At 40.1% G+C, this 18,620-nt stretch overlaps 2 protein-coding genes across 19 annotated transcripts in view; one reads left to right on the forward strand and one right to left on the reverse strand.

The window, feature by feature from the left end:
- NAV2 (neuron navigator 2) overlaps nucleotides 1–18,620 on the forward strand; it is a 537,366-nt gene that overhangs the window by 418,501 nt on the left and 100,245 nt on the right. For all 18 annotated transcript variants that reach the window (XM_083461998.1, XM_083461993.1, XM_083461983.1 and 15 more), the window contains one exon: nucleotides 762–1,151. In XM_083461998.1, the coding sequence (XP_083318124.1) occupies nucleotides 762–1,151 (390 nt within the window). The remainder of the gene's footprint in view (nucleotides 1–761; nucleotides 1,152–18,620) is intronic.
- DBX1 (developing brain homeobox 1) overlaps nucleotides 1–18,620 on the reverse strand; it is a 206,438-nt gene that overhangs the window by 74,445 nt on the left and 113,373 nt on the right. The window lies entirely within an intron of this gene.

The raw sequence follows: 18,620 nt of genomic DNA on the forward strand, positions 1-18,620 counted from the left end.
TGATTTGCAGCTGTTAAATCCCCCAGCACACCATATTATAACATTAGGAATCCAAGCTCCCTTTTCAACCTCCAAGGAAAAAATGCAATAGCCTAAATTGTATTTTTAAAGTATTTCTTGTCTTGAGAGGTGTAAGGCTTTCACTTAGTCACAGTGATGAAGCATGTGTTGCTCAAATATGTTCCCTGTAGGATTCCTTCAGCAAGGATGAAGATTTTTAATTAAGTGCCTACCTCCATATTCACAGTACATGCAAATATATTTCTGTCCTTTCAGTGTTGTATGTCATAGAGGTCTTAACACAAAACAAGCTGCAGGTTAAAATTGGAATGAGGGAGACCAGAATAGTGAATATTAACTTAACCCTTAGGTTTTTGGTTTTTTTAAGAGTTAGGCTAGAGTTCAATGTATCTAAGCATAATTTCAGCAGAAGAGGTTTGAAATGAATCCAGTATTTTAAAAATACAATTGTGTTTCTATTAAATCCCTTTATAACAGGCATGGGAAACCTCCTTCCCAAAGGCCTAATTAGGCCTTCCAAGCAGCCCCATTTGGCCCAAAAGGGGGTTTGCAAGACATTTTGGAGTCCTAACTATCAGCTGATAGGGTCTTCAAAGTGTAGCACATTGCAAGTACAAACAATCAGCTGTATTTGTAACAATGGGGGGGGGGCTTGTTATTCACTACAAATGCAATGCATTTTGATTAAAAGTTTCCCCGTTTTAATTTCTTTCATAATTTTGATTTCTTATTCTTTCAAGCACCTTGGAGACCACCTTTGATACCAATGTCACCACTGAAATAAGCGGACGCAGTATTCTCAGTATGACCGGAAGGCCAACACCCTTATCATGGAGACTTGGGCAGTCTAGTCCCCGCCTTCAGGCAGGTGATGCTCCATCAGTGGGCAATGGATATCCTCCAAGAGCCAATGCCAGCCGGTTCATCAATGCAGAATCAGGGCGTTATATGTATTCAGCTCCCTTAAGAAGACAGCTAGCATCGCGGGGCAGTAACATTTGTCATGTGGATATCACCGACAAAGGAGGTGATGAAATAGATCTTGAAGGAATCAACATGGATGCCACGGGTTACATGAGTGATGGAGACGTTCTGGGGAAAAATATAAGGACTGATGATATTACAAGTGGGTGAGTACATTCAAGTTTACTGATATAATAATAATAATAATAATAATAATAATAATAATAATAATAATATAATCTTCCTTTGAGCCAGAATTGGCTCACAGAGCATTTTATAACCATTACAATACTTTATGAAAATACGTAGTCTTAAAGATACATGGACGTGTGTGTTTATGGTAGCTTCAACTGGTTCCATGAAGCTGATGATCCAAGTCTAGATTTTAGGCTCTTCCCTACAGGAGAAGGGAGGAGCAAGAAGAGCTGCAGGTGGCCATAAAGGCCACGCATCAGGACTAATAAATTATCAGATGTATTTTGTTTGCTTGACACAGGATGCAGATGTTTAAGCACTTCCATAAGAATGTAGATTTTGTTCCTGTTATGCATGCCTGATGCAGACACTTTTATAGTGATCTGTCTCTTAAGAACACTACAGTCTATTACAAGGATCTGTAAAGCAGCTGGTTGAGTTATAGTGGTACCTTGGGTTAAGAACTTAATTCGTTCTGGAAGTCCGTTCTTAACCTGAAACTGTTCTTAACCTGAAGCACCACTTTAGCTAATGGGGCCTCCTGCTGCTGCCGTGCTGCCAGAGAATAATTTCTGTTCTCATCCTGAAGCAAATTTTTTACCCGAGGTACTATTTCTGGGTTAGCGGAGTCTGTAACCTGAAGCGTATGTAACCTGAGGTACCACTGTATTTGGTTTTTTCAGGGTAATGGGACACCCCACAGCAAACACGCCACTCCTCCCTAGTATATTGTGGCATGGTAGGACACTGAAGCAGCATGTTGAATTATTGACTACTATAAAGTTTCAAATTCTTGGGGGGATATGTTTTCTTGCCACCATTCTTCAGAAAAATTGTACAAATAGTTTGCATTTTAGAAACATTTTAGAATGCTCACAGCCTATAATGGTAGAATTAAATTTAACACCTCTGCCTTAACTATACAGAGTCGGTCACGACTGGCCTGTACGGCCAGGGGTACCTTTACCTTAAAAGAGAATTGCTGCACCATTCCCTAACACCACAAGGGGGTGCATATTTCTACTCTTAGTTCAACAAGAGCTTTTTCAGAATTATTTTAAAAATCTAGATGCTAGCAAGTTAATACTGGAGATTATCATTACGTGGAAATTATGTTTGTTATGCAACATATACTGCTTGTAGGTGAAGATTTTGAATACACTTGATGGGCCTTCAGTGAAATGATTTATCAAAAAACATTAATAATGTGAAAGTATTCCTACAGAAAAGGAAGGAAGGAAACATTGATCAGAAAATGATCACTTTTAGTATTGTATACATGGTATACAAATCCATTTTCTGAAACCAAATAATGTTATTATTTAAACACACATCTTTATAGGAAAATAATTACTTCAAGAAAACAGAATTTAAAAGGCTGGTGCTTTTTTAAAAGGTGTGTCAGACCAGGAGAACCTCTAAAAAACTTCAGTTACAAAATCTGGGCTCTCCACACATTGAACATTATGGACCCCATCCTTATTTGTCTCTCCTTCCTTGCCCCCCTAAATACAGATGAACCTATCTCAATCTGATGTCATTAAGTAGAGAGCAGGTGCAAATGAAATGTGTGTTTGATTCAAGAAATGGTTTATAACAGTTTTTATGGATCAAATTAATCGGCCAAGATAAAAAGAAGAAGTAGAGATTCCTTAGGATCTCTTGCCAGATTTAAGGGACATAAAATTTCCACCAAGGACTACCTGTTTGCCCGTTGGCTAGTCTCAGTATATGGTACAAACCACATACACTAGGATCACAGTTTGGCTGGTGCCTTCATGAAAGTGACTTTTGTGTTGAAATTACTGTCTTGTCCATGGGTTTTAGGTGTGTCAGTCCCATATAAATGTAAACTGTTGCAGGTACGCCAAGGTAAAAAGTGGAGGGGAATGGATTTAGTGCCCTGGTCCAGCATTGGCTCCCTGATCAAATCATCCCTCTGACTGTTTTGAACTAAAAACAACTTCAAGTCCATAGGAAATGTAATCATGGATCTCCTGGCATCTTGTCTAGTTTGGTCCTTACCTGAATCATCTTGAATTTGAGGCTGCTGATTTTTACTCTGACAGTTTCAAAAGCACATTGTAAAAAAAACGGACACACACACAAATAAAAATTCTATCCTGCAAAAGGTTTAGGAAATGATTATCAAAAGAACCCTTTAGCAAGCAGTGGTCTAGCAAACACACGGCTTGCCCATCCCATGTTTCTGCAAATAAAATAGTGCAAGACTTTGCTTTTCAGTGTTTCTTGTGCTAATATTTGCAAAGCAAATGACCTTTACCTGAAACTGCATTTGGAATGCATTTTATTTCCAAGAGAGTTTATTTTAAATGATTGTGAATCCTTTCATCAAAGGAATGTCTTCGGTCAATAAAATATATGCATATGCACATTCAATTGAATTGGGGAAAATTATAGGCTTCCTATAGATGGTTGTCTTATTTCTTAGGATACCTTTGCATGTGCACTTGCAGAGACAGATGCCTATGCTTTGTACAAGTTTTGGTTTTTTTGTTTGTTTGTAGCTCCATCTAGTGGTGGATGATTTTGTTAATATATTTGCATATGCCTGTGAAACTCAAGTGTTGTACAGCAAACCTGTTACTGTCAGGTAGCATTGCAGTTTCCTATTCTTGAATGTGAAACCCTCAGGAACAAAAATAGATGAAAAATTCAGCATCACTGTTTCTACCACAGACTGGTAGTTTCCTAACTTGTGGCTTGCCTGCAAAGCATAATTATAACTAGTAAATCCAACATAGCAAATGCTGACTGCAATTACTGAACTGTAGCTACTACCACTTAAAATGTTTGCATTTTTCTACTGTTTGTTTCATATATTGTAGTTCTTATTAGCTATTTTAATTGCTGTAAACTGCTGTGAATGCAGTAACAGGACAGAATATAAATCTCTGAGTAAATAAACAGAAGTATCTAGCGTGAACAGTGAGTTATGCAGTTTACTGGACAGAAATAAAACCAACATAGTGTGAAAAAATGGAAAGGCAGTCAGTCGATCTTGGTTTTTCCAAGCAGCACCCATAAGCATCTGTTTGACACTCTAGCTAATAATACTACTCTATATGTTCATCCTTACTTATGTGACTGAAATAACACATATTATTTCATTGTGTGGGTTTTGTTTTTGTAAACAATTCCAGTGTTAAGTAGACGGTATATGTTTCAGCAGTTATCTTGGTGCTCATGAAAGAGTTTCTGGGTTAAACATTAACAGACGCAGAGAAATAATTATACTCCACAATTGCATTGGTTTCCTGGATTGGGCCAAAGGTCTGTATAGTCCAATACTCCTTCTCTACCAGCAGCCAGCCAAGCTAGACTCCCTCTCTCTGGCTGTGTGCCTAATAAAATGACAGATTGATAGTTACTCATATCCATTGGCAAGTCCCTTGGACTGTTAGATTAATGACTGAATATGAGCTTGTTGGTGTTTTGGGGATAAGCAAATGCCATATTTGCTTAGAAGCAATTGAAATCAAGATATTGTAGCGGTGGGGCAGGGAAACTCAATCCCAGCAGTGTTGATTTTGGACTTTTTAATTTGATATATAAGCTCATATTCATGTTTGCCCCAGAGGAAGGCAGCATTCCAGTACCGTGTTGCAATGACGCAATTGGATAACATCTCAAAAACTGTTATGGGACATAAACTCTTCCGCCTCTAGGGGAAGGGTGTTACCTTAGCAAACAATGCAGGCACCTAATACTGCTGGAAGAGGGTTGTCTGCAGTGCAAACAGATGTTTCTGTAGCATCAGATTCATGAGACATGGCTTTTGGACATCCGCAACACACGACAAGAGAAAACGAGGAAGCCATATTTCTCACTGCGAGAGAAATAATGTCGCTGTGCACATCTGCACAATTAGATGTGCCCCAGGAAACAATCCTGGGTGTTTCACTCAGGTGTATTTTCAACGTACCCATCATGTGGCTTGCAGGGGGAAAGCAGCTGGTGTGGTTGAGTAGCACTGCATAGCATCACCGCAGCTTGGACAGTACTGGGGTAGAACAGGGTGGCAGCAAGGTCAGGGCTGTAACTGTGTAGATGCACGGACAGGTGGGAGTGCCTCCAGGTTGGTTCTGCTGTCATATCTGCCACCCAACTCCACCCCAGCACTGTCTGGGTAAGCTGCAAGAATACTGGTGTAAAGAGGACAGCTCCATGGCTCTGCCATATCACACAACCTTCTCCCCATGCCAGGTAGCTTTGGTTTTCATATGTTGAAAACAGCATGTCTCAGAGTACCAGATGATGGGGACAATTTGCTTTATGCCCTCTTTGAGAGTATCCAGAAGAGATGGCTGGCTACTGAGGGAAACGTAGGCCACATTCACATCCTACACTGAAAGCACCACTATACAAATTGAACAGTCATAGCTTCCCCCCAAGAATTCTGGGAGTTGTGGTTTGTTAAGTTGCTGAGAATTGTTAGGAGACTCCTATTCCCCTTATAGAACTACAGTTTGCAAAGTGGTTTAACAATCAACCCTTCTCCACAAAGAACTCTGAGAATCGTTGCTCTGCAAGAAAGGGGTCTGCTAACAACTCTCAGCAACTTTAACGAACTACTGTTCCCAAAATTCAGGGGTGGGGGTATGATTGTTTGAAGGGGTATCATAGCACTTTAAATGTATAGTGTTAATGTGGCCATAATGCTAAACTAGGTGAACTTTTGTTTATTTGGCCAGGTATTTTCAATAGTGGTTCCTAAAGCATGTCAGTTGCACATCTCTCATTTGTTTCCAGGTATACACTCCACTTCTGAGCATCACTCATGGTGTTCATGCTGAAAGTGCCTCTACCCCACAAAATGTGGAGCAGCACTTCTTTGAAAAAGAGCAATGATGAGGCTTGCCATTAATTCCTTGATACAAATGTTGCAACACCCTCATTCTACTCATGTAACCCCTATAACAATCTTTTATTGCTTGGCCGCTGCTCACTTTCTGAAATGGGAGAAAAATTGTGGTTGTCTTTTGCAAGAAATCTTGTGAAACGAGAGGGTGGAGCAAAAACCACTGATATATCAGGCAAACAGAAGGAGTTGCACACTAGCCTTGGTTAATTGGCAGAAGCATGTTGCTCTGATTTAAACTGAGGAGCAAAGAACAGTTGCTTCCAGGATTAATTAAGTAGGTTTCAAAAAAGGTTTCTTCCTCCTCACAAGGGCACTTAAAAGTGAGAAGAGGGACTAGTATGAAAACAGCTTGAGAGAAGCAGCAGAACAAATGTGTACAAATTCTTTGCTGTGTCTTGGGGTACAGATAATAACAGGAGGCTTGAAAAAAAATTACAGTACGAATGCCCTTTTGTCAGCTGGCATGTGCTCCACTGTCATTCTCAGAATGGCAAGTATCTGTGTTTTTACTGGCAACTAGATAGGAAAGTGAGCCAAAATATTTGTTACAGCCAAAACAAACCCAGTGGCCAAGATAAACCATTGCAGCCACATGTTCTCAGATCCCTCGCTGATCTATCTTGGGTCATGGGAAATTTTGTGAGGCCTCACTTACAGGTCTGTCCAAGCAAAGTTCTGGCAGGCAGCAATTTTGGTATCTTGAGGTTAGAAGGAATTGAATTCCTCTTGGTTTGTAAATATCTGAATATATCTATGACCTTGTATGCTTCTGCAAACCTTAGGAGGCCACAGGTGCTTGTTCTGAAACTGATTGACCCACCCAGGGGAGTTGCTTTGCCATAGATACCAGAAATCAACACAGCCAAGCAATGTAGAGAGGGGATATAAACAAGATCCTTGTGTATCTCCATCTTCTCTTTAGAGTATGCCAAATCCAGCCCTACTCATGTGTAACACAAGCTGTAAATGTGCAACTAGTGATGCATTAAAAAAAAAAGTGGATTGGGATGCATATCAGAAAGCACATCCCATTCACACAGTGCAGTTCAGACTACATCTTCTCTTGGATGTGCAATGTTTGACTGTAGTTCCTAAGCCCAGCACGTGATAACATGCATGTGAAACCTGCACAGGGTACATACAGGGCACCTGACTTTTCACAGCAGTGCTAATTTCTGTTTTTTACAAATGTAATCACATAAATTTTACAACCAGTTCAACTCTGTCTCCACCTAAGTATGTGTGTGAACATCTGATGATTCACAGGACATTGGAAAATATGTATGAGCTCCTTAATTACACCCTGGGCCAGAGGGTACAGGTTTCTGAATGTAAACACTAGGAGGTGCTTCCCAATTGCTTGCATTTACAAGAGAACTTTAAAGGAGCAACGTCACGCAGCTATCAGTTGATGTCCCTTCCCCCTTAAAAATTCAAGGATTTGTGAGCAAGGCCAACCGTATAATGAGGTGTGCATCTTGGCAAATTGCACTTTCCATCTGCTGTCTGTGAAGCTGCCTGTTGTTGTCACCAGCATGGTTGGCTGGCAGCCTACTTTTCTGCCTACTGTGATTAATGTTGCGGTGGCAGCAGTGGTGGCAGCAACTGTGACTCACCCTCATTCACCCTAGAGTCTTTCAACTGTTAATGGAAAGCAGCTGGCAGTTGTGCTCTTCAGACCACCACAACTGGGGCCCCCTCCTCAGAATAAGGCATTGCAGGTAAGCTGGCCCCAGTGAATGCCTGTGCCACTGCTGCATTGCATCAATGGTGGTAAATGCTATTTCTGTGACTGCTCCTTCCCTCATCCGCACGCCTGATCTCCAGTTTCAGACATCATGATATGCAGTGTTTAGCTGCTGGTATATCATGATGCTGAAAACCAGATATTGCTCAGCCCTAGTCTGTTTTTTAGTATACCTAAAGTCCAATGCTTATTAGAGGCTACCCCACATTTTGTTTTTTAAATAAATGCTTTGCAGAGGTGACTACCATAGACTTATAAAAAAATTTCAAAAGTAGGGGGTCTGTGACTTTACTTTTGAAAAATAGGGGGTTTTCAGTAATTAGCTAATTGGGAACCACTGATCTAGAGGATGAAAGCCCATACTGAATATATGGTTGTTGAAGTAGGTCATAAGTTGAGTTTGAATATGTTAGATTTGTTTGGGTGGAGATAAGAATGTAGCAGTGCTTGTGAAGCAAGATAGAGCGTGGATTTGCTTGAGTGTTGAGTAACATGAGCAAGATTCTGATGTGTGTCTGGTGCCCCTTGTGATGGATGCTTCATATCAGTCTCATTGTTCATGTCAATATTGTCTGGAAAGCATCAGTTGTACATTTCCACCTGCCACTTTAGATTGAGAGTTTATTTAATCTTTGCTTAGGGTGAATGCCTTTTATATTCATCTCTATACATTGACTCATCATGCTCTTTCCCTCCCTTTTCCCCTTGTACTCATCATGCTGTAAATGTTGGGTAGCTGAAGCTTAGGGGTTTTTAAAAGGGGAGGAATATAAATAATAAAGATACCATACCACCTACCTGTCCATGAATGTGTATGACATTCTATAGAGTTTAGTAAGCCAAAAAAATAAGTGCCTAACCTAATGGTATTTACCAACTACAATCTGAGCACATATACTACCACCACCCCTTTCAGGCAAGATACTCAAAAAGCCATGGCGATGCAGCCACAGACATTCCTGAGTGAAAATGATTATATAGGCCCATTCCACTCTGGGCTCAGGAGTGAATCTGACTTGCTTGCCCTGATAAATGAACTGTTATCAGAAGAGGGATGTGGGGAATATGATCCTGTTGCTCTTGCTAGACATCTCTTTGGTCTTTGTTACCGTCTACCATAGCTCCAGAAGGTAGCATTGGCTGAATGTTTCTCAGCCTCCTCCCTCTGAGCTAACTTTCTAATATTGGCTTTAAAGGAGAATTAAACAGCTTCATAGAGGAGACAGCTATCAATGGCTATTAACCATGATGACTATGCTTTGCCCCCACATTTGGAGGCAGAAATGCTTCTGGGTAGTGCTGGAAACCACAGCAAGGGAGAGCGCTCCAGTGCTTGAATACTGCTTGCTGGTTTCCCATAGTGAGAACAGGATTCTGGACTAGATGGGCCATTGGCCTGAGCTAGCAGGCTCTCTTTATCTTCTTACAGGGTGTCACACAGCACTACTGTTTCAAGTGCTATTTAACATCTGCATGGAGCTGTTGTGGGTGGTCATCGGGAGCGAGGTATCATTGGTATGCCAATGATACCCAACTCTATTTCTCTGTAACAGCTGAACTGGGAATGGCAGAGAAGGCTCAGGTCTGGGTGCAGTGGTAGGCTGGATGAGGGCTAATAAGCTGAATCCTGGCAAGATGGAGCCTTTGTGGGTGAGTGGTTTCTGGGTTTAGGAGGTAGTTAACCTGCCTGCCCTGGATGGGGTCACATTCTCACTGAAGGTGCGAGTGTGTTGTTTGGGGGTGCTCCTGGATTCAGATCTGTCATTGGAGGCACAGGTGTCTTATTCTCAACATCAATTGGGAAGAAAGCTGCAACCAGGATAGTTTGACCACAATTGTCATGCATTGGTAACCCCAAGATTGGATTACTGCAATGTGTTCTATATGTGGGGCTACCATTGAGGATGATCCAGAGATTGCAACTGGTGTAGAACAGATTATTTGTAGTGGCAAACTACCACTGGCATAGAACACCTTGCTTGTAGGATTTGCACTGACTGGCAATCTGCTATGGGCCAAATTCAAATTGGTTTGGCACCAATATATAAGGTCCTATGTCACTGGTTACATGAGAGACTGCCGTATTCCTTATATATCCAGCAGGTCACTCTGGTCTGCAGGAGAGCTTCTCCTGCAAGTTCCAAAGATCTCTGCACTTTCTGTAATCAAGTGAAGATATATTTGTTCTGACGAGCTTTCTGAGCTGGATGAATAGGTCTCTGCCACGGGTGTCTACTAGGTACTGCTTTTACATTTTATCTGCTGTTTTCTGTGGGTTTGTTTTATTGCATTTTGTCTGTTGCCTTGAGACGTGTGCGGAAGATTTTCAGGGTCCAAAACTCTGAAGCAATTGGCTTAGATCCTAATGCTAACAAATCTCACTTGGTGAAGGCTGAACTGCAGTGTAATCAAACTCAAGTGCAATTTGAACTTTGTAACCTTTCCAGCATTTCATACCGGGGCCCCTCAACAGTGTTAAAAATAAATTAGCGTAACTTGGTCAGTTCAAAAGGCACAGTAACATTAAACAGCTTGGCTTAGAGGAACAGGACTTGATCTCACTGACTAATGAAGAGAGCTGAAAACTCTACTTATATACCGTATATGGCTGTATGATTTCAACGTGATTCATAATAATTACAATGTCATTTACGTTATCTTTTCTGAATGTGGTGTTTGTTTGAATTGCTTTCTGTTGGAGCAGGCTTTCTGCTGATTTTGTTAAATATTGAAGCATTGCAACTAAATACACAGTGGGACAGAATGGCTGGCTTTGGGAGTTTCTGCTAACTCGTCTCCAGAATGTCAGTGCACATACTTCCCTTTTCACCTCCATACACTCCATTACATTGCGTCAGCTCTGAGGGCTAGGGTTTGAGACAGCTCTCAAGATACTGGTGCTGTTGCAAGATCAGAGCTAGATCCGTATTTGTGATAAGCAGGAGATTGTTCTCAATGCTACGCATAAATAGTCCGGGGGGGGGGGCGTGTCTCCTTGTGTAATGAAAAGTGAGATACAGTGGTACCTTGGGTTACATATGCTTCAGGTTACATACGCTTTAGGTTACAGACTCCGCTAACCCAGAAATATTACCTTGGGTTAAGAACTTTGCTTCAGGATGAGAACAGAAATCGTGCTCCAGCGGTGGGGCGGCAGCGGCAGCAGGAGGCCCCATTAGCTAAAGTGGTGCTTCAGGTTAAGAACAGTTTCAGGTTAAGAACGGACCTCTGGAATGAATTAAGTACTTAACCCGAGGTACCACTGTAAATATATAGGCAATAAATTAATGAGTCCATGCTGCTGCCATTTCAGTGAAAGGCTTGCTGCCTGTTACAATACTGTACATTGGATCTGTCCACTAGAGGGAAATGTGATCAAGAACAGCAAGTCAGTGGAATTCAACGGACTGCATATTTTGTTTGAGATTTTCCATTGTTTGATTCCTCAAGGTAGTAAAACCAATATTGTCTCTTCAGTACTTGTTTTCTGGCTTAAGCCTGAAAAGGGATAACAGAAAAACAGGCCGGTTATTTCATTTTTAGCATACCTGAGCTTTCAATTTTAATTCAAATCTCTCCCCACCGTGAGGTCATTGGAAGTTTATTTGCCCCTGGCCATACAGAAAAATGGGTGCGCGCAGTTTCATCTCTGTTCATTTCAAACAAACTGGGAGATACTAGGCCTGAAAACCGACTCTAGGCAAAAGTCGCTTTGTTCTTAACCTTCCTCAGCTGAATATTTTTTTTTAATAGGGGGGTGCAGGTGGGCAACACATTATAACCTCATTATTATGGAGATAAATTTTGAAGCTCTGTTTGACCTAAGATATGTCTCATTCAATCCCAATGGCATCTATCGTTATACAATCCAGTGAACATATATTTTAAGAAGCACCAAGTTCTTAAAGTTTGTTGTTTTGATATCCTTGGTATTGAAATTCCTACCTAGAAACCACAGCCCCTCCTCGGCCTCACTCTTCGTCGTGGATATGTACTCAAAGAAGGTCTTTGGAGTTGACTAAACACTGTGGCCTTGTGACAACAAAGCCATGGACAAGTTCATGACCAAACTACACTCTGCCTGACTTCATTCATCAGTTCAAGTTTTGTAGACTGAAACTTGAATTGACCCTAGGCTATATATTTCTTAGTTTTCACATTGACAAAACTTGTGGGCAGACTTCACATACTACTCTTTGTCCAGAAAGATCAAGTTGAAAGGAGATGGTGGTCAGTTAAGACTGATGGGTTGACAGACTAAGGGAATAAAATATGGTTTGGCACAGAAATTTAGCCAAGAAAAAAAGAAAGAAAAACAAAACTATTCTGAACTGACGTGTCAAGTTTCCAGTAGTTCTAGAGAAATTATGGGGCTTTGCTCTCTCATTTTTTTGAGCGCTGCTGCCCATCTTTTGGCACAGCAATCCTTGTGGGCCAGCATAGGTTCTTACTTTAAAGTTACCACATGGACTTCCAAATCCAACTCCTGCTGCATTCCAGTTGGGAAGCCAATTGTGATTTAATGGATAACCCACCCAAAGCCACAGCGTATTAAATAAGCATCCCTGCTTGCAAAGGAACAATTAGGAGCTCACTCTAAGCTCCTAGTTTTTCCTTTGTAGTTGTGTTTGTACCTCACCTCACTTGACAGCAGGTGGGCGTCATCAGGATTTTGGTCTTTCAAATTTCAGTGGCACCCTGTAGGAGGCCAAAAATCAAAGGAGGGCATAAGATAAAGGGGAATCTTCTCTGTACTTTTGTGTGGACTCCCCTGACCTCCTCCAAAATTTGGCCCAAATCAGAGTTTTCCTATTAGTATTTAAAGCCCATACCAGCTTGGGACCAGTTTGTCTCAAGGATTGCCTTGCTCCATACTTGCCTACTTGACCACTTCAAGCTGTGGAACTTGCACTTCTACTAGTTCCATATAACGTTCATTCCACAGTTAGAAGTCGTAGCTTTTCATGTGGTGGGCATCCTTGCTATACTGTGTTAGACGCCTGTTTCAGAAAAAAATATTATTTCAGCAATCCTACTCAGACATATAACTTAGTTACATATACTAATTTTTTAAAATTTGTTGATTTTATCTGTGGTGTCATTATTTTATATATGCTGTTTAGCTAGTCTTTAAAAATAAGAGAGAGCAGTATATAAATTCTGCTGAGTAAAAAATCCATGTGACAAATGTCCTAGGTTTGGAGGACCCTCCACAACAGCATGAAAGGTAGCACTGCAGAGGGAAGATGAATTCACAGAAAACCACCTCTCATTTTTTATGTCAACCGACGTCTGTGCTGGATCAAAAGCCATTCTTCAACCAGCATGTCAGCACTGGATTTAACCCAGGCAGACTAGAACAAAGTAAACATGGGTTCAAACATTCAACTTTCTTTGTTCACCTTAATAGGAATTATATTTATAAATAGAAGAAAATAACTTAAAACACAAGTCAAACATAAAACCACCAGAGGAGGAGGGGACAGGAGAGAAGTGATGACAAAATAGTAATAAAAACTTAGGCTGTGTACACATTGCCAGTTATTCCGGCTCCAGCACACTCCCAGTGTTGGTGTTTGAAGCTGTGTACACATGACCTTAGCCACAATCTGTATCTATCCTGCAGTTATTTGGAGAAATACTGCTGTTTGATGCACTTTCCCTCAAACTATCTACCATCCCATCTGAAAGTGTAAGCCATCATTTATATACCTCCCCCAAAAGCCCATCCCAGAATGTTGGCTCCATAACAGAGAAGGTCTAGTCAATTCCTCCAGCTGTTGTCATCTCTTTGTAAAATGTTTTCAACAGGTTTGATTCTGCATTAGATAATGTCAGGTGCTCCTGTAAATTGGCAACTGAAAAATACGCAAGATTTAGATTGCTAAAGTGAAACCTACTGTACCTGATCTCGTTCAGTGAATGGAAGTAGGAGTGAAAAGCATTACTTAAGGCATCTTTTTAAAAAAACAAAAACAAACAATGACTTGGAATGACTTTGCTGTACCAAACAAAATGTTTGAGGTGCAAGCAGCTGGCAAAAGGAGAGAAAAGTTCAAGAGTTTAAGTTGCCAAGGGAACTCAGAAGCAGTTGGTTTATGCCAGTAAATTAGGAACAGAGGAGGGGGGAAGCACCCCCCTTTTTTGCCTAGAAAAGCATATATATATATGTATGAGGTTGAATTTCCATTTGCGGTAAGTCCTTTTAATGCTCTATTAATAACAGTTGGATAAATAAAGGTTGTACACTGAATGCGACTGTAGAAAATGAATTTTATGACCCATTACTAGTTGTAGAATAGCACTGTCATTGAGAAAAATCCTGAGATAATCAGGGAAATGAATCAGAGAATTATTTTCGTAGTTTATGCTTAATTCATTAATTAATTTCTGTCATTCCCATCTGCCATTTTTAAGCTATGCTAAACACCCTTTAGATGTTTTGAGAAAGTGCTGAAATTTAATAATTTGCATAGAAATCACAAAAGTTGAAGGGCTTCTCTGGGTTAGCTCCCCAAATGCAATAAAACCAAAATGCCTCAGTGTGTCATTTGCACTTTCCATTATTCAAATGGGTTTAGGCAGTGTGTGTTGAGTTACTTTAAGAACACAAAAGCCATCAGATCAAAGGTCCATCTAGCCCATCATCCTGTCCTTACAGCGGTCAATCAGATGCCTATGGAAACCCTGCAAGCAGGATCTTAGTACAACAGCACTCTTCCCCACTTGTATCTGCCAGCGAAAGGTATGCAGAGACATATTGCTTCTGACTCTGGAAGTAGAATATAGCCATCATGCTTTATCTTCAGAGGAACCCTGTGAGGTAGGTTAGGTTGAGTAGCCTAAATTCACCCAGTGAGCTTGACAGCTGATCAGGCTTTTAATCGATACTTCTCCAGTCCAATCCTAAAGCTATCAACGTTTCAATCTACATTGGCCTAATTTGTACTTTATGCTAAGGCAAACCATGGCTTAGCCTAAATGAGCACGTAGGCTCTGGAAGAGGAAATTGCAGCCACTTTGCACCTCTGCTGCTGTTGCTGCTGTACTGTGCTGAGGTAAGCCATGGTTTGACTTAATCTGCTCTCTGAACCCTGGCTCATGGTTCAGTTCTCTCCAGAGTCTGACCACAAACTGTAACCCGAGATTTGTCCTGTAGAGTTTACAGTTTGGGCTTTGTCTGGGAGAGCTAAGTCATGACCCAGTGCTCAGTGTAGCAGCAAAATGACTGGAAAGGAACAAAGTGAATTGGCTTAGCATGACTGTGGGAACCAGGCCTCTGTAGACATTATTTTAACTGCAGCTTCCTATGTAACCATCCACAAGTGATAATCTTTTTCTACATTTGGTTAAAAGAAGGCACCTATTCTTGCATGCTGCTGCTGTTAAAAGACACAGTTACTGAGGCTGACTGAAAAACTGGTGCATTTTGTTCGTTATATCATACTGGTTCTCTAAGGTGGTTTTTGATTGTTAGTGAAGTTCTGAAACAGAAGCATCTAAGCATCACAGTGCTTAATTACTACCTCTTTCTTGCAATTGTTTTATGAAATGGTAATGTTGTGTGTTATTAAAAAAATTGGTGTTTTTGCACTAGAATAGTGAGATTTTAAAAATAAAATAAATAAATAAATAAATAGACTAGATAACCAGGTAGCAATCATTAAATATGTCCATAATCTATTTTCATCTACTGGTTGTTTGTATTCATGATTGTATGAGGATTCCACAGATGAGTTCAATACATATCCCAGTGAAATACATTTTGGATAACCAATCATTCAAATCTCTGTTTATATCTCCAATACATGTTGCAACTTCTTGTTGTGCTAGAGGGTCACAGACTTTGTCGTAACCTGCCTGCCAAAGTTAAGTAAACTTCCCCCTCAAAAGCTGTGCTTCTGTGGAGCAATAATTCAGCAGAGCAAATGGGGGAATTTGTTATTTACAATTCCTCCGGCACACTGGCCCTAACCCCAAATCAATAGCTTCTTCATTTATGACAACCTTAAGAAGGAGAGCTATATTGGGTATGAGAAGTCCATTTGCTCTGTTTTCCCAATAGTTTTGCTAATTGCAAAATCTAAGATGCCTACACACAAATACACACAATGTATCTTGGTGAGGGGGGTGTTATTGTTGAAGGAAGCAGAACAGCACATTATTCATAGCTATTCACACTGTTATTTTTAATCAAATATTTGGGTACAAAATATGTCCTGATAGTGAAGAATGGTGGCTGCTGCTGTTTTCGGACAAGCAGAAAGATTACACCATAAACATGCATACATTTGGAAAGCCATTTTTCTTATTCATGTGCTCTGTCTGCATAGGTCTGCCAAAAGAGGCACAAGTGTTTCACTTAAAATAATGAAAACTAAAAAGATGTCTTCTCTCTCTCTCTCTCTCTCTCTCTCTCTCTCTCTCTCTCTCTCACACACACACACACACACACATGCAGATATTCCACTGATTTGAGCCTCCTTGAGCTACACTCATGAGGTTCTGTTTCCTTTCCTGTTCCAACATGTATGTCCAGAAAGGTGGTGATAAATAGGCACCAACTACCTAAAGGGGGGTTGGGGATGGAATGCCCTGTCATTGTGACATGTGGGAAAGTCAAAGTTCATTCAGTGTTTCGTTTTTTCAATGCAATGTAGCGCCGTAGCAAACGTTGCTGGTGCAGGAAAAGAGGCTTGTGGTTATATTAGTGTTTTTAAATGGTTGTAAGTGAATAGGAACTGGAAGGATAAGATGGAAATGTCTATAAACAAGAAAGGATCTGCCTATTAGGCAAGAGAAGCTAACTCTGTTGAGGGGAGGGGTAAGCAGCAGCTGGAATAACAGAAATGGAGTTCACTCATGTTTTTGTTTATTTCTAAAATGTATATTAACTGATTGGACAAAGTCTAGCCTCATAGATTGTTGGCCAAAATCCGATTGATATCAGTGGAGAGATTTAAGCATGTGCTTGCCTGCCCCACTGACATCATCAGGGTTTCAGTGTTCTCAGATTTGATTGACTTGTCTAGTACACATTTTGTATGTGCACCTGAGATTTTAATTTTAAAACTCTATACATCTAAATACATTAAGTGTGAACGCAACAAATAGGTGTTTTAATGTGCATGGAAAGAAGACATTGGTCAGACCATTAGGATGGCTGCAGTATTCTGTTAAATACTGCCTTGGTGGCAAACCTGTTAGTTACTGTGTGTATTTGTTTATATTTGTGTATATGTTCTCTGTGGCATTTATTCCATGTTGAATGAAATGTCCTTAAATACGAGCACTTTTAACTCGGTCTGTTACATAACTGCTGAGTTTTCTTCTTCCACTTTTAAGGTTGATTTTTGTAAGCTCCTGACAAATAAATGAATGGAGGACTAGTGGCAAGCTAGCTTTTATTAGTGCCATTGAAACTGGACTCCTTGTTTATGCAGTTGAGAGAAAGTATTGTGTCTTGTCCCCATGGACAAAGCAGAACTGAGAATAGCCCTGTCCCTAGTTTAACTAGCTTAGCAACCTCTTTGTGAAACCCCGGAGGGGCAATTGTCTTTTGTTCTTGAACCCAGTAGAGACTCACAAAGCTAACTTACATCCATTGCACTTTTTTTCTTGCCTTCCTGTTGCATGAGAAGTTTAATAATTGAGTTAGGCAGCACAGTCAGGTTTTGTCTCTTAATGTTGACAGTATAACACTAGGGTTTCAAAAAATGGGTTAGTGCTTCTGTGGACTAAGGGTTGTTTTCTGTTAGTCACTTCAAGATTATCAACTTTAACAGCATTTGGACTGGCCGTGTGATGGGGGAAGGCTTCTTTTTCTCTTACTCACGGGCAAAGATAAGTTTCTAGAAGAAAAATCAGTGAGTGGCAATGAACTTTGCAAAACTAAAGGACATCTTCAGCCTCTTCAGATAATTTGGTCACTGTTTCCAGAACTGCATTGGAAGGAAATAGCTCTTCAGGTTACAGTTTAGTCAAGTATGTTATTTTATTGAAAGTTTACCAAAGCTTATCAGTTTGTTGGTTTTCCTATTGTTTATTTGATGTACATTTGGATTGTATTGCCAATTTGGAAACAATCTAGAAGAAGGGGGAAAGTGCACATATACCATGCATTTAGAGTTTTTTCTCCAGTGTTCATAAGCTTATTCATTCATACTCCTGTTTGCAAAAAACAACAATATATGCATCAATCTCTATCTTATAGTCAAGCATATTTTACATGTGTATGTGTTTGGATGAATTATTTGCATTTATTTTACTTTTAATATATTCAGCTTAATATATATATTTTAATTTCAGCTGGACTGGTTTGATATAGATATTTATTCTTTAGGGGTAAAGGATGGTAATAACACTTACTTTATCATTTTAAACCATTATAAAGCATTTTTAATGTTGTTTGTCAGAGATGCTCCTTTTATTTCAATGCCAGTGTTTTATTTTATCCTGTCTTTTCCAAAGAGATAAACTATATTCATAACTTGTTTTAAGTTCTTAAGTGTGACAAATTTACACTCTGTTAAACTCCATGAAATGAACATAGTGATGCTATAGCCGGCTAATATACTGAAGAGTTCATGTGTGAGTGTGATTGCATACTGCAGACATGGAAGTGGGTGTTTTGATGACAGAAAATATGCAGTAGTAATTCCAACATTTTCAAGCAAGAGCCTCTCAATTCCAAAATGTTATGCAAGCTGTATGACACCCAGTGGCAATGAGAGGTCTATTGCTGATATTACCAGCCCCTGCTACCACTGGAATAATTTCCTTTTTACCCTGTATTCCCAATTATATGAA

The sequence above is a fragment of the Podarcis liolepis genome, assembly GCF_965112155.1.
Source record: "Podarcis liolepis genome assembly, chromosome: 1".
Classification (NCBI taxonomy): domain Eukaryota; kingdom Metazoa; phylum Chordata; class Lepidosauria; order Squamata; family Lacertidae; genus Podarcis; species Podarcis liolepis.